The sequence below is a fragment of the Netta rufina genome, assembly GCF_964035555.1.
Source record: "Netta rufina genome assembly, chromosome: 23".
NCBI classification, from domain to species: Eukaryota; Metazoa; Chordata; class Aves; order Anseriformes; family Anatidae; genus Netta; species Netta rufina.
The window spans coordinates 1,700,644-1,718,623 of record NC_140147.1 but is presented as its reverse complement, the minus strand read 5'-3'; the positions used below and the strand labels follow the sequence as shown (position 1 = coordinate 1,718,623).

Sequence of the window (17,980 nt, the reverse complement as noted above, 5' to 3'; positions counted from 1 at the left end):
ATCAGATGCTTGACTCCAGGCAGATGGCTGAGAGCTTTTCTGTTCTGTGTCTAGTGCAAGTGAGAAGAGGCCACACCTGTGTCTAAGGTACATGGAAACATCTGGAGCTGCTGGCTTTGCTTAAAACACTGCTGTTGGGCTCGTCATATCCAAAGCCCTAGAGCCTGGAGGCTCTAGCCTAAATTCAGGTCCAAGTTGTGCATGTAAAGCTCACTGCTAAGAATAATCCCACCTGCTTGCTTTGGTCTGGGGATGGTGCTTTTCCTCCAGACCAGACCGCTTGGCTTCCTGCAGTGCCCAACATTCAGAAAAAGCATCCGGGTGTTGCTGAATGCTTAAGGCACAAATCCTGCATAGGAAAGGGAGGAAGAGAGGCTTTTTTGCAGCTCCTTGTGAAGCCACACAGACAGCTGAAACTCGTTTCAGCTTGCAGTTGCCAAACTCTGCCAACTAGTTGCTTAGCATTCAAAGAAATTTCTACGAATATTCTATGTAAAATTGAGGCTTTTTTTCCCCCCCACCTCTTTCTCCTTTCTGAAAGGCAGCCTGTAGCAGACCCGTGGTTCAGCTGCTGGATGTGTGCCTCTGCCTAGCAACTGCCTGCCAACGTCACGGCATCGCCGCGAGCCCCGCACCGGGACGGAGCCGCTGGCTGCCGGGAGCTGGGCGGAATGGTAATTTGGGGGGAGAGATGCTGCTGCCGCTCTCCAGGAGGCTTGCAAAGCCTTGCTCTTAATTTCTTGACCTTCAGGCTCCCTTGAATACCTCCAGGCAGCTTCCTGCTGCTGCCCTGTAAAATTCAGACCGGCTGAGAGTTGCCTGGTAGTTAAACCTTTATCTGGTATGTGGGGCTTGGAAACCTCTTCCATCAGTCGTTCAGCAGAGTCCCATTGCCTGGTGCTCAGGGTGGGATCAGCCTGTGAGCTGTGGGATCTGTGTGAGCTCTCTCTGTAACCACCCTGAACAATGACCCACCAATATGGGACGGGTTGGAAGCTCCCTACACCTTCCTGCCCGTGGCTGGGTGGGCTGCGGGCAGGGACAGCTTCTGCCTGGCTTCCCTCCTGCTATCAGAGATCACCCCCTTGCAGGCTCGGTGGCTTGGTGGCAGCTCAGGGTTGTGTTTTGTTGTTATACCATCTGTTGGGGGATTGCCTGGCACGTTGGTTGCAGTAGCCCAGCACGAGCTGCAGGCTCGGCTCTCCAGTCCACTCCACATCCTCCTGTACTCAACATCAGTGGCTGAGTGGAGCTCAGATAAAGCAATTGAACTTCACGTGTTTCACGAGGTAATTGCAGCTCCTCTTCCAAGTGCTTCTCTTTCAGATTTGAGGCAGTGAAAAATATGCGGGTTCTGCATAGGCTTGGCAGTGAGTATCATCCGTTTGCAGAGAAAGCACAGCCTGGAGGTGGGGTGTGTAAGATGTTCCTGGTAGTGTTTCTGTTCCGTACTAACTGCAAATGCTTCATGTCGCTGTAGCTCTGCATTTGGATCCGTGTGATGTTTATTGTTTGGGGTAGAGTCAGAAGAAACACAGAGCTGCAGTTTACGTGAGGAATTTTACTCATGAGTGCCCTACTCTGGTTTCTAGCCAGTACAAAGAGACACCAGCGTGGCACATCTTGTCTAGTACTATGCTGAAGCTGAACCCTGCTTAAAGCGGGGTGAGCTGTAGTATTTTTGGCCTTGCTGGCAAAATTCATACTCCTTGTTCTTTGCTAAAAGGTTCAGGGTTTTCTTTCTTTGTGTGCGCGCTCCTTGCATCGACAAACTCTGCTTGCCTGGCTAAACACCACCTCTGTAGGTCAGCAGAGCGTGGAAACAATCTCTTCATTTGTGATAGAGTCAGAAGAGGCAGAGCCCATCTCTTTGTTCAGTGCGTGCTATTTCAGGAGCTCTCCAGGTGAAGCAGCATGCTCTTTGTCACCTCTTTGTCACCATGTTTTCGTGGAAGATGGTGACAACTGAAATTTGGTTAACGGGTGCCAAGGCGTTCTGTGTTGTGGAGTAATTTGTTTAAATTCCTCGTCAGTATTGCCCAAGCAAGATTTTACTCGTTACTCACGTTTGAAATGTTTTCTAATGCTGTGTCCATTGCTATCCACTGGCTACTGGATCGAGTGGAGTGTGAAAGGGTGTTCGTGCCGTGCCTCCTGCTGCTATCTTGAGCTAGCGCAAATAGAATGCAATATTTTTAAGACCGCTGATACAAAATATTAAGCACAAAATATATTCATTTATGTATCTTGATGAACGCAGACTTCTCTAATGATTACTTTGATACTGCTTAGATTATCTAGCATACATTAGCAGGGATTTTCTTAGATGCTTGTTGAAGTCAGACACGTTCCTGCTGTGTTTAACAGTGCATGTTTACATCATCTTGTCCATCTACTTACATTGATTCATTGATGTAATAGCTCCTTAAAACAAGATGTAGCTTTGCTGGTTGTGCCATCTCTGGTATTAAAGCTTGCTGTGCATACCAACCACTTCTGTGTAGCCTGTAGTGCCTGCCTGTGTTCACTCCTGACCTTGAAATCCCAAGTCCAAGGTCGAGCACACTTGTTTGCATCCTTGCTCCTCTTCCATCTGCTCCCTTGGTACTTTTCCCATGGAATCCTGTTTTCCTATGCAATCCTACATGCTTGGAAGGCAAGTATCAGGAGCCCTATTTTTCCTCTTTCCTCATCTCAAACTTTGCCTGCTCCATTTTCTCTAGACGACTCTCTCTGTCATAAGACAATGACAGCCTAAAAAGCTGCCAGCAGACTTGATTTTGGTAAGGATTTGGCAAATAAGAAATACGGATGGTTTTGATGTAGGTCTTTTCGTGCCACTACCTGTTCAGATTTTCCTGCAAGTTGCATTTGTGTTTAGAGCAAGAGCCTTTGTCTTCTAACCTGGCTGAAATCTGCCTCTGTAAAGGAGCACAGAGACCATATCTCACAGCTTCTTCCCACTGGGGATGGGGTGTGAGGGCTGTTATTACCTCTGCAGCCCTGTGCAGTGTCCCATCAGTGGGACTGGTGCACCCTGCACTGCTCTTGCTGCAGCCACCAGCACCAAGGATCCATTTACACAGCTCAGGTCAGAGTTCCCCACTGCTCTGCAAATCATCTCATCTGTATGCTGAAGGGAGCGTTCAAGCCTGGTTGTGTTTTGTCTTCTTTACATACCCTTGCACACACGCTCAGAGGAGGGCGAGGAATGGAGCATTATTCCATCCTTATAAAAGCAGAAAGGATTGGAGGGGGTGGTGACTTTTCCCTGCCTGAACCCATACAAAGCACTCATTGGGAGTTGTAAAAGGGTCCGGAGAGGGCTGTGCAGTGTGCTTAAAGCTGAAGAAAATCAAGTATAAAATCTTGAAGTTGTTAATCTCTATTGAGAGGCTTACAGCAGAAGGACAATACAAAGTGTGAGAAACTCAGCTCCAGGCAATTGTTCCAGCCCTAAACACAACCAAGTCCCACAAGGGCACAACAAAATACGGTTAGGCCCTTGTCTGCTGAGAGAGGATTTTCTGCCACAGGAGTGCCGTAGCCTGGTGATTGTGCAGGACTTCGGATATTAATCACTTAAAACTGTTCCAGCTAAATGTTTATGCAAAACATTGAAGAGATCTGAGCTTCCTTTTTTGGCTTTTCTCTTCCCTCTCCCTACTTTTGCAGAGGAAGGGATGGGGGAGGGAATAGCGAAGGGGGAAAAAAGTGAAATAAAATCTGTGTTTAAGTTGAAATATTTAACTGAAAATATAGCTTTCTTTAAACTGTTCTGGTGATAACGCTGGAGTAATCTTTATTATTCTCTATTATTAGTGTGAGCTATTCTACTTCGCTTCTACCAACAAAAGCAGAAGGAATTCATCCCACTTCCCTCCTCGCTTCGCAAGTCTTCACTGCTAAATGCCTGTCCTGTTATCTAGCTTGCTTTGCTTCTGTTCAGGCTGTAAGCATTTCAGATGGTAAAGTGGTACATAAATCTGCAGGGGTAAGCACTGTAAAAGTAGCTGAGAAAGGTACAGCGTGCACCTGGGGAAAGTCGGCATGACACCAGGATGTCTTTTCGGTAGCCCCCAGGAGTGTGTGTTGTGGTACTGCAGAACAGCTCAAGTCCTTACCAGCTACACCAGGGTAGTGTGAGTTTTGGGTCGCCTTTTGACAGAGATCTGTTTTTAAAATAAACAAAATCTGATAAGGGTCTTGAAGACCGAGTCCCTTCTGTTCCCAGGTCATTTTGGTGCAGGGATGAAGCATGCTTGCCGAAGACAGCCTGCGTCAGGTCAGCATGCCACGCTGCCCTCTGTCCCTCCACGAAGAGCAGGGAGCTTTTAGCCTCGAGGGGAGATCTGGCAGCTGCAGTTAGTACCAATGTACTCGCTTAAGCGATTTCTGTCATACCCAAACAAGGCATCACTTTCCAGCAGTTGCAGTCTCTGGCCTCTCAGCATGTCAGGGGGCTGCTGTGCAGCAGTAAGACAGACATATGTGCGGCGTCATGTTCTTGTGCTCTGAGTTCTGCCCTGCAATGGCTTTCGGTGGTACCTAAAACTGGGCATTTTCCTTTTTTCTCTGCAACACACCAGAACTTCTTTGGCCTTGCTAATGTAAGTGTATGCCCTTTTGAGGTTCACACGTGAAATATAAAAACAAAGTATAATAAAGCAGAAAACACTAAATATGTAGGTGCCTGTTCTGTTTCTAGAGAACTTAAAAGAATAGGCAAATGTTTCTTTTCCTTTCACAGATGCCCACAGGCAAGAGAACTGCAGGTTGTATGTGTCTGTGTCGCTTCCAGGACATGTTAGAAGTGTTGTATCATCACACAGCAGTGTGGCAGTGCACTGCCCCTTGGAGGTTCCAGACTTGCCTTTCCTGTGCTGTGGAAGTGTTTGCAATTTCCACCTGGAAGGTGCCTTGGTTGGAATTTTGCTGAGGAGCTGCAAGGACAGCAATGTGATTAGAAATCCCCCATGGGTATAGGGAATTTGCGTAATCTTCTAAGGCAAGAGTTTTGGTTGGGAGAGGGTAAACGAACACATGGGAAAAGCTAAATATGTTATTGCTGCATCGTAACTCCACTATCACCTCTTCTCTTCCCTTTCTTTCTCTGTCTGGGAATCCCTTAAAACAGAATTGCTGTGCTGAGGTTGGAATGACGCCTAAAGGTAACAGATCTCTTCGATAGCTGTCTAGAAACCTGGGCTCTGTTCACCAGGTATGGGCAGCACTAATGGCACAGAAGGTGATGGCAGAGTTGGAGTGAAGGACTGCTAGGATGGAAGGGAAGAAATGTCTCTGAGGACTGGAGAAGTGACTAAGTTGGTTTCAGGAATGGTGTGTTTGATTTGCAGTACCCCGCAGTGCTGTGCAAGCCTGCTGTAGGCTGAAAGCTCACGTAGTGCTCTTGATTTGAGGTGGGTGCTGTAATTCTTCCTGGGCTTGGCAGTCGGGGCATGAGCTGGATTCAGATAAAATGCTTGTTCTTTGCCCTTGTATTCTTCACTCCATGCGTTCGGAGAGGAAAAAGGCCCTGGCTATCTGAGGTGTAAATCATCCCCTTGATGATGTGCTTCAATCCAGTGGCTTTTGATTAAAAGTTATAGTTAATGGAATGTCTCTGCATTATTTATTACCCTGAAGGCTTTGATATAAGACTGTAGGTTAAGTTGAAACTATGAAAAGGTGAATACTTAGGGAAACAAGGCTTAGATTTATGAAGTGTGAAGGTACTTTCACTGTGTGTTCACTTAAATTGTATGAACAGGAGAATCAAAGCTAGACTATGGTAAACTAGTTCTGAATTGTGGGTGAGAAGATCTAGGTCTGCTATGTAAGAAAACATGATTAGTTGCTGATTGCTGATAAATGATTCAAAACAGTAAACATTGGGGCAAAGAGCCTTTTTCTCAATTTAGAGGGCAGATCAAATAATTTTTATTTTTATTTTTTTTTAAATGAGTTCTTAATGACTGTTTAATACAGGGGGTGAGTTTTTCATGTGTTCTTTTTGGGGATAAGGTTGTGAAAAGACCTGTGTGAAGGAGCTGGCTGCAGACATTTCCCAACCCACTCGTGATCTTGAGTCCCCTTTAGAAAAGGAGTTCCCTGTGCCTTCACGTGGAGGGGGAAGTCCAGTAGGGACCTCAGGTGCTGGTCCTGTGCTGTGGCATGTGAGGAGCTGTACGAGTCTTCTGTAGTTTCACGTGCGCCATCCCACAAAGAAAATCGGGGCGCTGCTGCGCTGAGTTTGGCTGGCTTACCTCTCTCTCCATCCCTGAGCACTACCAGGCTCAGGGCATCCAAATGCATGCTCAGAGGATGCTGAAAACCTAAACAGCATCTGCATTCTGGTTCTGAGATGGGGTCTAGTGCCTTGGTTTTGAAAATCTTCATGCAGTGAATGTGAATGATTCAAGGCAGTAACGTACACAGAAAAAATTGAGATGTTACTGATGAAGTAGCAGAATCTGGCCCTGGTATTTTGGGTCAGAATAGAATGTGCTTGCATTGTGTCTGCAGGATATGGATTTCAGTTTTACTGGGGAAAGTGTTTTTTATGTTCCTCTATTTCAGTGAATAAGCTAGAACAATACAAAACAGAAACACTTGTACCTAAGTAACAATAAGTAAAGAAAATGACAATACCAAACGCTACTGCATTAAGGAGAAGACAGCCATGTATCACTAATAGACGATACTGCTGAGAGCAAGTCAGTATATATGATTTGATATTTGTTCCTTGTGAATTGTGCAATGACCATACATCAGTGTTCACTAAATTAGTTTTTTCTGCTGAGAAATGAAGGGCACCGTTAGAATTTAGGAAGCACTTCAGAAGTAAATTCTGCTTTCCTCTCTCTAAAGTATTGTGTCCTAGAGATTAATATGGTGTGAATCAGAATACTTAAAATGCTTCCTAGATTTACCATCGTGGATCTGGCCTGGAAAGCTTAAAGAATTGGAAGTAGGTGGAAGATGGTTAACCAATCCTGGATTTTTGTATTTTGGACCTATTTCCTTTACCTTTGTACTAACCAACAACACCTTTGTAATAGCTCCTTCAAAAAGTATTTGTAGTAACAGTATTTGAAAGCACAAGTTTATCTGGGGCTGGGGAGCTGCTGAAATTCTGAGTGAAGAGACTTGAAGGGTGCAGCAGCCAAGGCAGATCACTCCCGTATGCAAGTGTTGTTTATCTGAAGGGAACAACCAAGTTCTGGTGCTATGAATGGGCTTTAGTGGTTGAGTCTCTTCTTCCATATATGTCAGCTGATTTTTGGTCAATGTACAGTGGCCATCATGACTGCCAGCCGTGAGATACGGAGGATGTGAGATCCAGGTCTGTGCTGCCCTCACTGAAATCAAGACTGTTCTGCTCCAGACCTCAAGCTGCAAGCAGGAGTGAATAATATGAAAATGGTCCCTCGCTCATGTGTCTAAACTTCAGATTTATAGCACAAGTAAACCTCCCACCAGCTTCTGTCTCCAGTAATTTAGTTTCTATTGTCAGAAGAAGCCTCAGTTGTTGAGTACAAGGGCATTCTTCCTGCCCTCTGTGCTGCACGAGGCTGATCGATACCCTGAATTGAGGGGTGTGCAACTTTCCCCCTTCAACAAGCAGGAGACAGAGCTGTATTTGGCTCATATTTAAGTGTCTAGTCCTGTGAAACTGTGGCGTGTGGATTAACTGTGTATTATAAAATGCCACTGACAGCCTGTATTTTTGTTAGAAATGTGGTTCTGTTGTGAGCATACTGCAAAGTAAATATTTCATTTTCCTTGTGCATATGGTCCAGGAGTGAAGCCGGTTCGTCTGTGTACGTTGTTCAGGCAGTGTGTATTGCACAAAACAAGTGGTGTGAGTTGAGACAGGTAAAGCTGACTTTTATGCTCTATCATTGAGGAAATGGCTGCTGTGCCCCTGGATAAAGATGTGTTTTTTCTGCTAAGCACCAAGCCTTCCATTAATGTGTTTGTTGGTTGTGTTTTTTCCTCCCTGCTAGATGTGATCTTGTTGGAGAAAAGCTCTGTCCACTGAACAGTGCCAAGCGTGATAATGCCTTCGTCCTTGTCTGGAAACTAAGTGCTACTGCAATAAAATTACATTGATGCATTCATTAAAAAGATATACTCTCATAATAAACCACTTTCCAGAATTGAAAATGACAGGTTGCATTGGCAGAGTACAAGTTAGAATTAGCTCCATTCTCAGCCTACTCATCTCTGTCACAAAATAGGACACTTGCCCACAAATGCATATCCACTGATGAGTTTCTTGTTGGTCTTACAACTTCAGAAAGTAGAAGTCCATGAATAATAGCATTAAAAGGTGGGATATCTACATAAATATTTATGCTGCCATGCCAGACCTTCTGGCAGATGACATCAGATGTGCTAGCCCTATGTGTTCACCTTTCTCTTTCATTGTTGTGGCTTTTGAATAAGGAGTGGCAAAGCGAGAGGGGTAAACGCGACCCTTCTGGGAGGCTGGTAAATCCTCTGGTGGGCAGGGCTGATGCTGACCTGCAGTGGGTGTAAAAAGGTGGCACCAGGTTAGAGGTTGTGCTGTCAGCGATGTTTTGTCTTGTGGCCACCTGGCCCCGATGAGCTGAAGGACAAGGTGTGGGTTGTTGCTGTGACCCAGGGAAGAAGCTCCTGCTTTTCCATTACCTGAGGTACGTAGAGGTGCCTCGTGTCAGACTCCTGTGCTGGAGAGAGTGCTCCAGAGACTTCGGAAGAATATTGTCCTCTATCAAATACGAATTCATCTAAACTTTATAGCACTGATTGTCATTGTCCTTTATACCCACCTGTCCATGCTTCTGAGCCAAAGGGATAAAGAGAATTGTTTTTGCAAGTCTTCAGAGGAGAAACGTTGTGTTTCTTTGTCATGTGCTTTAAACTCTAGATAAGGTTTTGTCAGTCAAGTCTGAGCTAACTCATACCTGAAAACAAATTATAGACTATGCATACATTCTCTGGGGCTTCCTGGATGTCTTTCCTGTGCCTGCTGACTTTTTCCAGCAGTGTTCAACATAAATGAAGCTCCCTACTATTACAGTTGATGAACAATATATTGCTTTCCAGATTGTCAGCTTTTGAAAAACTAATTTTTGTTTGCAATAAGCAATTTTCTCTTAGCTGTGTTCAAAGCACATCTTGGTCAGAATCATGAACATGCAATTATTTCAGTAGATTGATTTGATATGTCATAGAACTGTGTCCCATTTTCTATTATGTATTTGTTTTTATTCAGCTAGGTTTACGCTTTTCTGGCCTTTATTCTTTGCTTTAGTCACTAATTATGCAAGGACAGCATCACCTTACATTGATTTTAAATCTCGTTTTTCATATGACCTTGGGACTGTTTGAAACACAGCATCTCTGACCTTGAATTTAGTTTTTGAACCTCATGCAGCATCAATAGCTTTTATACCATCAGGAAATAGAAGGATAGAGCCTCTTTAATTTCCCAATCTTCCTTAAATTGTTCTGATGACATTTACTTATGATTAAAATAAAAAATGTGCAGCAGAGACAGATTCAATATCCCCACATTGCCTATTGAGTGCCAGTCTGGATGAAGAAAAGAGGATGTGATTGAATTTTAGAGAACTGAAGCTTATGGATCTTTGGCAGTCTTCAAGTTATTAAACCAAACCAGGCCTAATTTTACCCCTCCGTGATAACAGTAATATTCCCAGTCCCGTGCAGCTTGCTGGCACCGAGCTAATGCATCCTTTCTGGGAGCTCTGCAAATGAATGGAACCGAGGCAGAGGAGGGAGGTGGATTCCACTCTCGTGTTTATTGTGTATTGACAAAGTGTACGGGGAGAGGCAGATGCCAGGTGCTGCAGAAATGCAAAGTACTCGAGGCTTGTTAACGAGTTCCGTGCCTAGCTCAGCTCTAGTCCCCGGGGATCGCAGGGCTGTCCTACCTCTCGCTGATGTAGTAAACATGATACGAAAAGAGTCTCTGGGTAGTAAATATGATTGACCACTTTGGATTCATGAAGGTATGAGCTTCGTCTTGCGGAGACAAGTTTCACTAAGTGTTTTTGCACCAAAGTAGGTCAATCTAATTATAATTGGCTTTAATGAGCCCTACTCTGCAGTTCTTTACCTGTAGCTGGTTGGCACTCAGAAGTGCAAATACCAGTGCTGCCTTTGAAAAAAGCATTGAGAAATCAAAGAAGTAATTTCTAGTCGGATTCATTTCAACTTGAAAGACTCGGTTATCTGCATAAGCAGGAGTAAACAATCCAGCATCAATAAGAAGAGCCTGAGCAAACGCGAGCAGTAGTGATCAGAAGTCTGCTGGCCGTAGGGTAAAGGTGAAATTCTGCTATGGGTTTTGCAGCAGTTGCCTTGCAAACTGGAATTTCATTTTGGTGTGTGTGGGAGTTATTCCATTAAAGCAGCAAAGAGCTACACAAGTTTGTTTGGGTGAATTTGTCTTCGTGCCTCAAAAGACATTCCAGTAAAGTAGCAGTGAAGAGAGGAAAGCACTAAGGAGGATTTGTCATTTAGGCTGTTCCCAACACATACTTATATACTGGCTTCCCCAGAGAGAAGAAAACCCTCATATATCCAGAAATTGTACATCATGGCAGTTGATCTTTATCTTTGGGATGGAGTGTTCACAGGTAGTGCTTTGGGGAAGGAAAAATTGATTTGAGGGAGGTGTTAGATATTTAGCTGGTGGGTGCAGGACTTGGCTTCTGTCTCAGAAGATGTAGCTACGGAGTCAGGGCAGCTCCCTAGGAATACCGATGGGCAGATGTTTGCTTTGTGTTTAGCCTGTGTGAGGAGCTGAAATGGTTCAGAAATGGGTGAGTAAAAACAGAGCAGGCTGGAAAGGCTGCCTCGAGCCATCAGTTTCTTTCCTTTGTGGCCTCATAAGGTCTAACAGGTATCTCATGTGACTGGTGATGGCAGCTCGGGGCCACAGCCCACTTTGCATTGCAGTGGCCCAGTTGCCAGTTTGGAGCATGCAAACTGGAGACCAAGTGGGAACATACCTTTCCTTTAAGGCAGTCTGTGTGGAAAAAAGGTCCTTTGTAATAAACACCGGCTCTTCCCTCTCCTGGGAGATAGTTTCAGGGCTAGCAAGCAACATGTACCTGAAAGAAGGCTGATGGAGAAAAACAAACTGCTGGCTTAGAACTTGCAAATATTTGGGTTTTCTTGTAGGTTCTTTTAATAGTTCCAAGTATCTGTTTGAGAATGATTTGTTTAGCCTTTGAACTGAGTCCTGCTCTTTCTGGATGCAGGACACCTTTAATTTCTGATTTTGGTCATGCAATCTTGTGCAGACTGTTCCTTTGGTGACTCAGTTCCTCTCTATACCTATTTATTACTTCCATTGGCCTTCCAAGGTGGAAGTGGTGCAAGTCTCTGTACGCACCGCTGAGCCCTGATCTTAGCTCAATCTTATTCCAGTGCAATTAAGAGTAAAAGAAATGGTCAGCTTTGTCACTGTCATTCTGCTGCTTTGTGGCCTCTGTACCCTTCATGCTTGAGGCACCAAGCTTGGCTAGATTCTCCTAAAATGGGGCAAATCCAAAAACACATAGTGTACAATGAAGAGTGTATTGGATTTGGTCATGGGCTGTGAAAGGACCTTTGGGAAAGCATCTGTTTTCCAGTTATAGTTGGCAGCTGCTGTAATCCAGCTGTTATTAGCCTGTTATATTTAAAGCTAGAGGGAGCGTTGCACAGGAGATGGGTATCTGGGGTCTGACTTCCTGCAGGGAGCACAAAAATGCATCTGTAGAGACTACCTTTATCTGTTCCCCAGGACCAGGAATTCCTGGGGAAGAACAAAATCATTGAAAAGAATCCTGTGTAATCTGTTCTGATGGAGATGATTGTTAAATTTGTATTCTGCACTGTTTGACTGGTACTTTTGTCTTCTCTTTTGCCAGCCCAGAACTGCAGTCACATTTTGCATGGCCCAAATGGGACAATACAGAGTCCAGGCTTTCCGTATGGATATCCAAATTATGCAAACTGCACGTGGACAATCACTGCCGAGGAGCAGAACCGGATACAGCTTGTTTTCCAGTCTTTTGCGTTAGAGGAAGATTTTGATGTATTATCTATCTACGACGGACTGCCTCAGCAGGGGAACCTGAGAACAAGGTATATTGTCTGTAACAGCCAGTGATGTTTATAAACACGTTCCCATTTCTTCCACTCAGAATAAGGCATCTAGGTTGCAGGTTGATGCTGCGATAAACTGGGAGTTCCTCATGAGCAGTTCCTATAGCTGTTTTGCTTTCTTATCTCTGATAAGGTTTGAAATGTTTCTCTGAATACCTGACAGTAATGATTTATCAAAAGTCATTCTAGACATCCAGGGAAGTTAATTAGGAAATGGAGTAAACGGAAAGCAAAGCCAATGTGCAGAGGATCTTCCTTCAATCCAAAAGAGATTCTCTGAGTGGGAGGATGGATAATGGATTTCATGTTATATTTCTGCCAAATGCTTTGTGGGTCAACTTGGGTAATTCCCTAACTTGTAGTTTTCTCACTAGTTGGGCTGGGATGGTATTTTCTCTTCACCTCTGGCTAAACTATTGGACCTTCAGGGGTAAGGAGTTATCAAGTATGATAGTTTAGTATGAAGACTCTACAAAGAGTCTGATCTTTCAGGTACAATCTTGGTATTAATATAAAGTTAAATGAGAGGCTGATTATGAAAAATAATTTATTGCTGTGATAGCAACTGTTATGTGACATGCCAGATTTCTGCGTTTGAAGGAATAATGGCCCCTAGATCTGAAGCATAGATGAAATCTGCTTGGCGATGTGTGATATGACTGCTGTTTTCTGATGTGGTGTCTAACTGCTGCTGATGTCTGATAGTGATAAAGGCAAAAAGTAAGAAGCATTGGCAGCATCCAGTGTTAAAATCTCTGGTTGGGATGCTGTAATCATGGACAGTTCTGGAAATTAATTTTACTTCAAACCATTTTCAAATGGGTCATTTGACCTCAGTGTCTTGTCAAACACAACTGTAAAATCAAAGTTAAAAACACTGGTGAAAATCAGCTCTTTATGTAGATGATTTCAGTTATGTAAATAAATCATATCTTCATCTTGCAACTGTGCTTGAGAATCATCCTAATTATGGGACCTCATCATTTAATCAGAAGGTAGTGTAGTGCTTTGCTTTGGGTATTATGTAAAGGATGCCTATCTCTTATACAAAATTCTGCTCAGGAGATTTTGTATGGTGAGTAGTCGATGCAGCTTTTGCCCTGAGAAGCCCCCAGCAAATTGCTCTGCTCATCAGCAGTGCCAGACGTTTCCTTTTGCCCTCTAGATGTCAGTGGAAGGTTCTGCTGAAGAAGCAAAATCCATGAATGAGATTAATTCAGAAGTAGGGTCATGGTGGAGTAAATCGGTAAGACACTGTGGATGAATTGCATCCAGGTATTGCTCTGAGCTACTCATAATCATGATATGATTACAGATAGAAGTACCAGCAAGGGCATCTTAATGCAGTCCATCAGTACAACAAACTTCTGAGATGCAGCTTGGCTACTGTCCTTGTATCTTGTAGTCTTGCAGTTTGAGGGAAGGTCAGAGAGGCAAATATTGTCCTCCCCCTGCATCACTGGTGAATGCGTTGTACGACTTGGGTGTCTAAGTGTATGTGAGTTATAGATAAGGTGCCTGGGTAGGGGTTTATATTTAGTGCAGTGGGGAAAAAGTAAAAGAAATGGAAAGAAAAAGGTGTTGGGGAAGCTTTCTGGAGGTCTGAGAGGACTTCCAGAAGTAAATGAGACATGGACTTGTGCATGATGGGCACTAGCGTTCTTCCCCTGGATGTTTCTAGGTTAGTGATTTAAAAACCTGAAGCTTGCTCCTCTGTGCTATTTGCTGTCTAAACGCTTTGTTCGGTTAATATTATTTTTGTACATCAATCTTACCTCATTAAACTCTGTAGCTGTTGCCCAACATTGGCCTTTTTCTTCTTTCTCCATTTCTTTTCCTTTGGCTATCAATTTTGTTTTTTCTGACTGCTTTCCAAATGTACTCCATTCATCATCGAAGTGCAGCACTTGAAGATGGATGACCACGCGTCATTCATCATACTACCAGGAGGCGGGCCAAAATAAGCTGTAAGCAAGCGTAAAAGAAGGAAAGAAAACCTGTTTGTGTAGAGAAGGTAACTGTTTTCTTAACTGCTGTTCAAGGCCTACCAGCAAAACAGTTAACGAAGACAGGAACCGTACCTCTCTGCTTCTCCCAGACAAGTGTATGTTGTTGGACATCAGGGACTTATTTCAGTAGGTCTTGCCTGCTTGTCTGGAAGAACAGAATGATCTCAGTACAAATGACGGGCTTACCTGTTAATATTTTCTTGCAGAGGGATGGAGACTGGTTAGTTTTCTCAAAACCCTGGTACTCCATGTAAGCCATATATTGCTGAGAGTGCCCCCCAGTCTGTCGTCTCAGTATCATGTCTGTGTTCCTTTCTGGGAAAGGGTTACTAATTATGTTCATCCTGTGCTGGCAAACACCCCGTTGTCTTGCAATTTAATGTGGTGTGAAAGTTCCCTAATAGAATAAGAGCAGACTTAATCCAATGAGACATTTGCTAATAAACTGCTTTACTGTATATTAGGGAATTTGCCTTGTGTTTGTGATGAGTGTGTGAATATTAAATGCGTCTCAGTGTCTTAATTTAGATATCCAGCGATGTTGCAATCTTTCACTGTGACTTTGCCTTGTTTTGATAAAAATCGAAGCTTGTTTCTCATGATAAAAATCAGAGTCCTTGCTTCTTCAGCTTCTCTCAGATAGTTCTGCTCTTTCGCAGCGCTGTATGCTGGCTTTCAGCCAGTGAAACCACCATGAGCAGGGACCGTTCTAGCAGAATCTTCTTTGGGTCCCGAGAACAATGATGGCTGCAGATTTTTTTTTCTCCTTGACCTGAGTCAGAGAGCTGTGTGTATTCAACAGTTCAGAGACTTGTAACCTTGGTGTCTGCATGTGGCTTTCCTTCTGAGCAGTGTTTGCGCTCATTAAACCAGCCCAAGCTATCCTAAATGCCCATCCTTCAAGTCCCTGAATATTCTGAGCTGCCAGTGGGATCAGAGGGGCGCGTGTGGAGATCTGATCTGAGAACTGCAGTTCCTCAAGAATACTTTTTGCAAATTCCCATTGTGCTTTGCTGATTGTGTCATTGTTAAGAGGATGCTCCAATCAGGTTGGTTTCCTGATTGGTTTCCCACCGTGCTGGGCTTAGCAGCTCAGCAGAGACCTGACTGAAATTTGAATATTTGGAGTTATTTATGGAGCCAAGATTGCTGTGGGATTTGGGAGATGCTTTGCACCTTTTCATATCTGAGTGTTGTTACATGACACAACCAGACAGCAGCTGACAAGAAGAAAAACGTAGCTAAAGAAAGCCACGTGACATCAAGTAGCTTCATCTGATACTGATAATTTGCAGGATGCTTTTAATGTAGGAATCTTAAATTAGTTGCTAATTTACTTTTTTGAAGTTTCAGGCCTGCATTAAGATCCAGAGAAAGTATATTTACAATGTATTTGGAAAGAAGTCATTTTGCGTGCATAACCCTGTTCTCCTGAAGGAATCTACTGAATTTACACACAAAATAGGACTGTTCAATTTAGGAAATCAGATGTTTTTCCTAAAAACTTTTAAAAATTGCTCTGGAAAGGCAAAAGGATAGAAGGTGCAATCTTTTTGTACCAGGATAGACTGTTCAGTTGCACACCTACTGAACCATGCCGGGGTAGCACTGAATGGAGGCTTTTAAGACCTAACAACCTGAGGGCTTTGCTTCCCATCTGACATGGGTAGGTGACTGTGTTGTCTTCTGGTCTACCAGGGAAAGTTTAAATGACACTGAATTTGGCTAGGGAAGTGCTTGAGCCAATGCATCAAAAAAAAAAAAAAAAAAAGAGTCTTTGCTCCAGCCAGAATCGTGGTGGTGCAGTTGGTGTGTGTCTGCAGACATTACCGGGAGGTACGAGGTACGAGTTTACACAGCAGGAGGAGCTGTCCCGTTCTGATGCCTCCGGAGTGCATAGTGTTAGGGAAAATGAGGTAGGAATTTCCAAACAATAGCTTCCTACATAAACCAAATTGATCTTTACTGCCTTCAGCAAAGTGGAGCTGTAACTTGTGTTCTAGCTAAAGCTTTGTTGTTGGTCAGTGTTTTCTGTTAGTGTTGCTTATTCCAGGGAGATGCTCGTTCTTCTTCCCTGGCAGATAACTGAAGAGTTGAGAGGAGGATTGCTATCAGGCTGCTGTGTATGCAGTTCGAAACCATCTCTTTGGCCATATTTAATTGATTGAAAGATGAAGTATTTTGTTTGATCTTAAAATTACTTGATGCCAGTGATAAGAGGTGAATTATCCACCGGCATGACCTATTTTACAGATACAACAGGAATACCTGTATCTTGCCTGTTTCTCATTGATAACCTTTTAAATACTCTTTGAAAAATTGAACTGGGTGTCTTGTACTTAATTACAAATCAGGAGAACAAAGCTTTTGATCTTAAAAACGATGAAAAGAGAGGAGGAGAAGAGATAAAGGGAGCAGCGCAGGAGAGAATTCCCCCCCACGTGCTGCATGCTCCTGCTTGCAGCAGGGTTCTGGGGTTCTGCCTGCAGGTGTTGGACTTGCTGAGTTCAGGACTGTTAAAGAATTTTCTGGAAAATAGCATTTGCTGTCTGGCAGTACACAAACTTGTGTTAGGATTTTGTTGAGTCACTGTTGGTCCTGTGACATAGTCCTTTGTAGTTAGCTCATGTCTCCGAGGGGATCATAGTTCTTTTCACGAAGGGTAAAGATAACGAGAATAAAGAGGGCCAGATAAATCCGTCATCCTTACTCAACTTCAGAATACTATCTCCATTCTCCCTTTAGCAGAGTCTTTTTGTCACTTCATATTGAGTCCCTGGGGAGAAAAAAAAAAAACAACCCAGACACTTGAAGTTCTCTGCAGAATAACATGCACACAGTTTTTTCCTGATGCTTGTTTGAACTGCTCCAGCAGCACGAGGGCCTTTTGCTGGCAGCCCCATTGTATTGTTCCGAAGAAGTGCTGAATATTTGAACTTCCAGATTTTGAGATATTTGATGGAACAAAGTCCTGGAAAGCTAATGGAGTGAATGCAATTGTGTTTAGGGCTGTTCAATTCTGAGGCTGCATTCAAATTTTCTGGTTTTGTGAGGACAGTGTTTGTTGTGATAAGTGATGAAAGCTGCTGCTGATATCAGGGTGGGATGTTGTATGGTTTTTTTTTCTCCTTCCATGATACTGGATCCTTGGTCCTGTTTTAAGGGTTAAAGGATCTACCCTCTCAGATCTTCCTGTTGGGTTATGGCCTGTACAATGTCTAGTAAAAATAGGACCTTGTTAAAATTTTGAGCCTTTTATTCACAGCCACTGAATAAAATACTGACTGGGGAGGTAGTTTCCTAGCTGATGGCTGTTCTGCATTTTGTCTGTGGCACCAGCTATTCCCTGCTGTGTGTTTTGTACAGGGGCTGTCTGTCACTGGGCCTTAAGGCATTATTGTTACTCGAACAATATTTTGTTTTCAGGATTGTTTTTTGTTTTCTGTCTTCTGTTTTCCCCCTAAACTGTTGATTAACCCTGTTAATGGGTAAAATCTACTAGAAAATGTTGACAATGCGTCTTGCTTCATATTAAGGTATGCTGAGTGTAGAAAGATTTTCTATAATTAGGCAACATCTAATAGATGTAATTAAGACTGCACTGGAGCATTCTGCTCCTGATAGAGCTGGGAGTACAGAATGCCATTAGTAATTGAGGTGGGTTTTAAGGCATGCTGAAATGCCAGGGAGGATCGTGGTGTCCTGATAGCTCTCCGTGCCCAAGGTGGGACAAGTTATGAAAGCCTCCTATCCCTTAGATGCTGAGTGGTGGGAGGGAAGAAAGGAGGATGCCCACAAAG

The 17,980-nt window shown here is 43.6% G+C and overlaps 1 protein-coding gene across 1 annotated transcript in view; it reads left to right on the top strand.

Moving 5' to 3' along the window:
- CSMD2 (CUB and Sushi multiple domains 2) overlaps positions 1-17,980 on the top strand; it is a gene marked incomplete at both ends in the record, with an annotated part of 284,745 nt that overhangs the window by 13,331 nt on the left and 253,434 nt on the right. Inside the window, one exon of the mRNA XM_084300478.1 lies at positions 11,934-12,150. Within this exon, the coding sequence (XP_084156604.1) occupies positions 11,934-12,150 (217 nt within the window). The remainder of the gene's footprint in view (positions 1-11,933; positions 12,151-17,980) is intronic.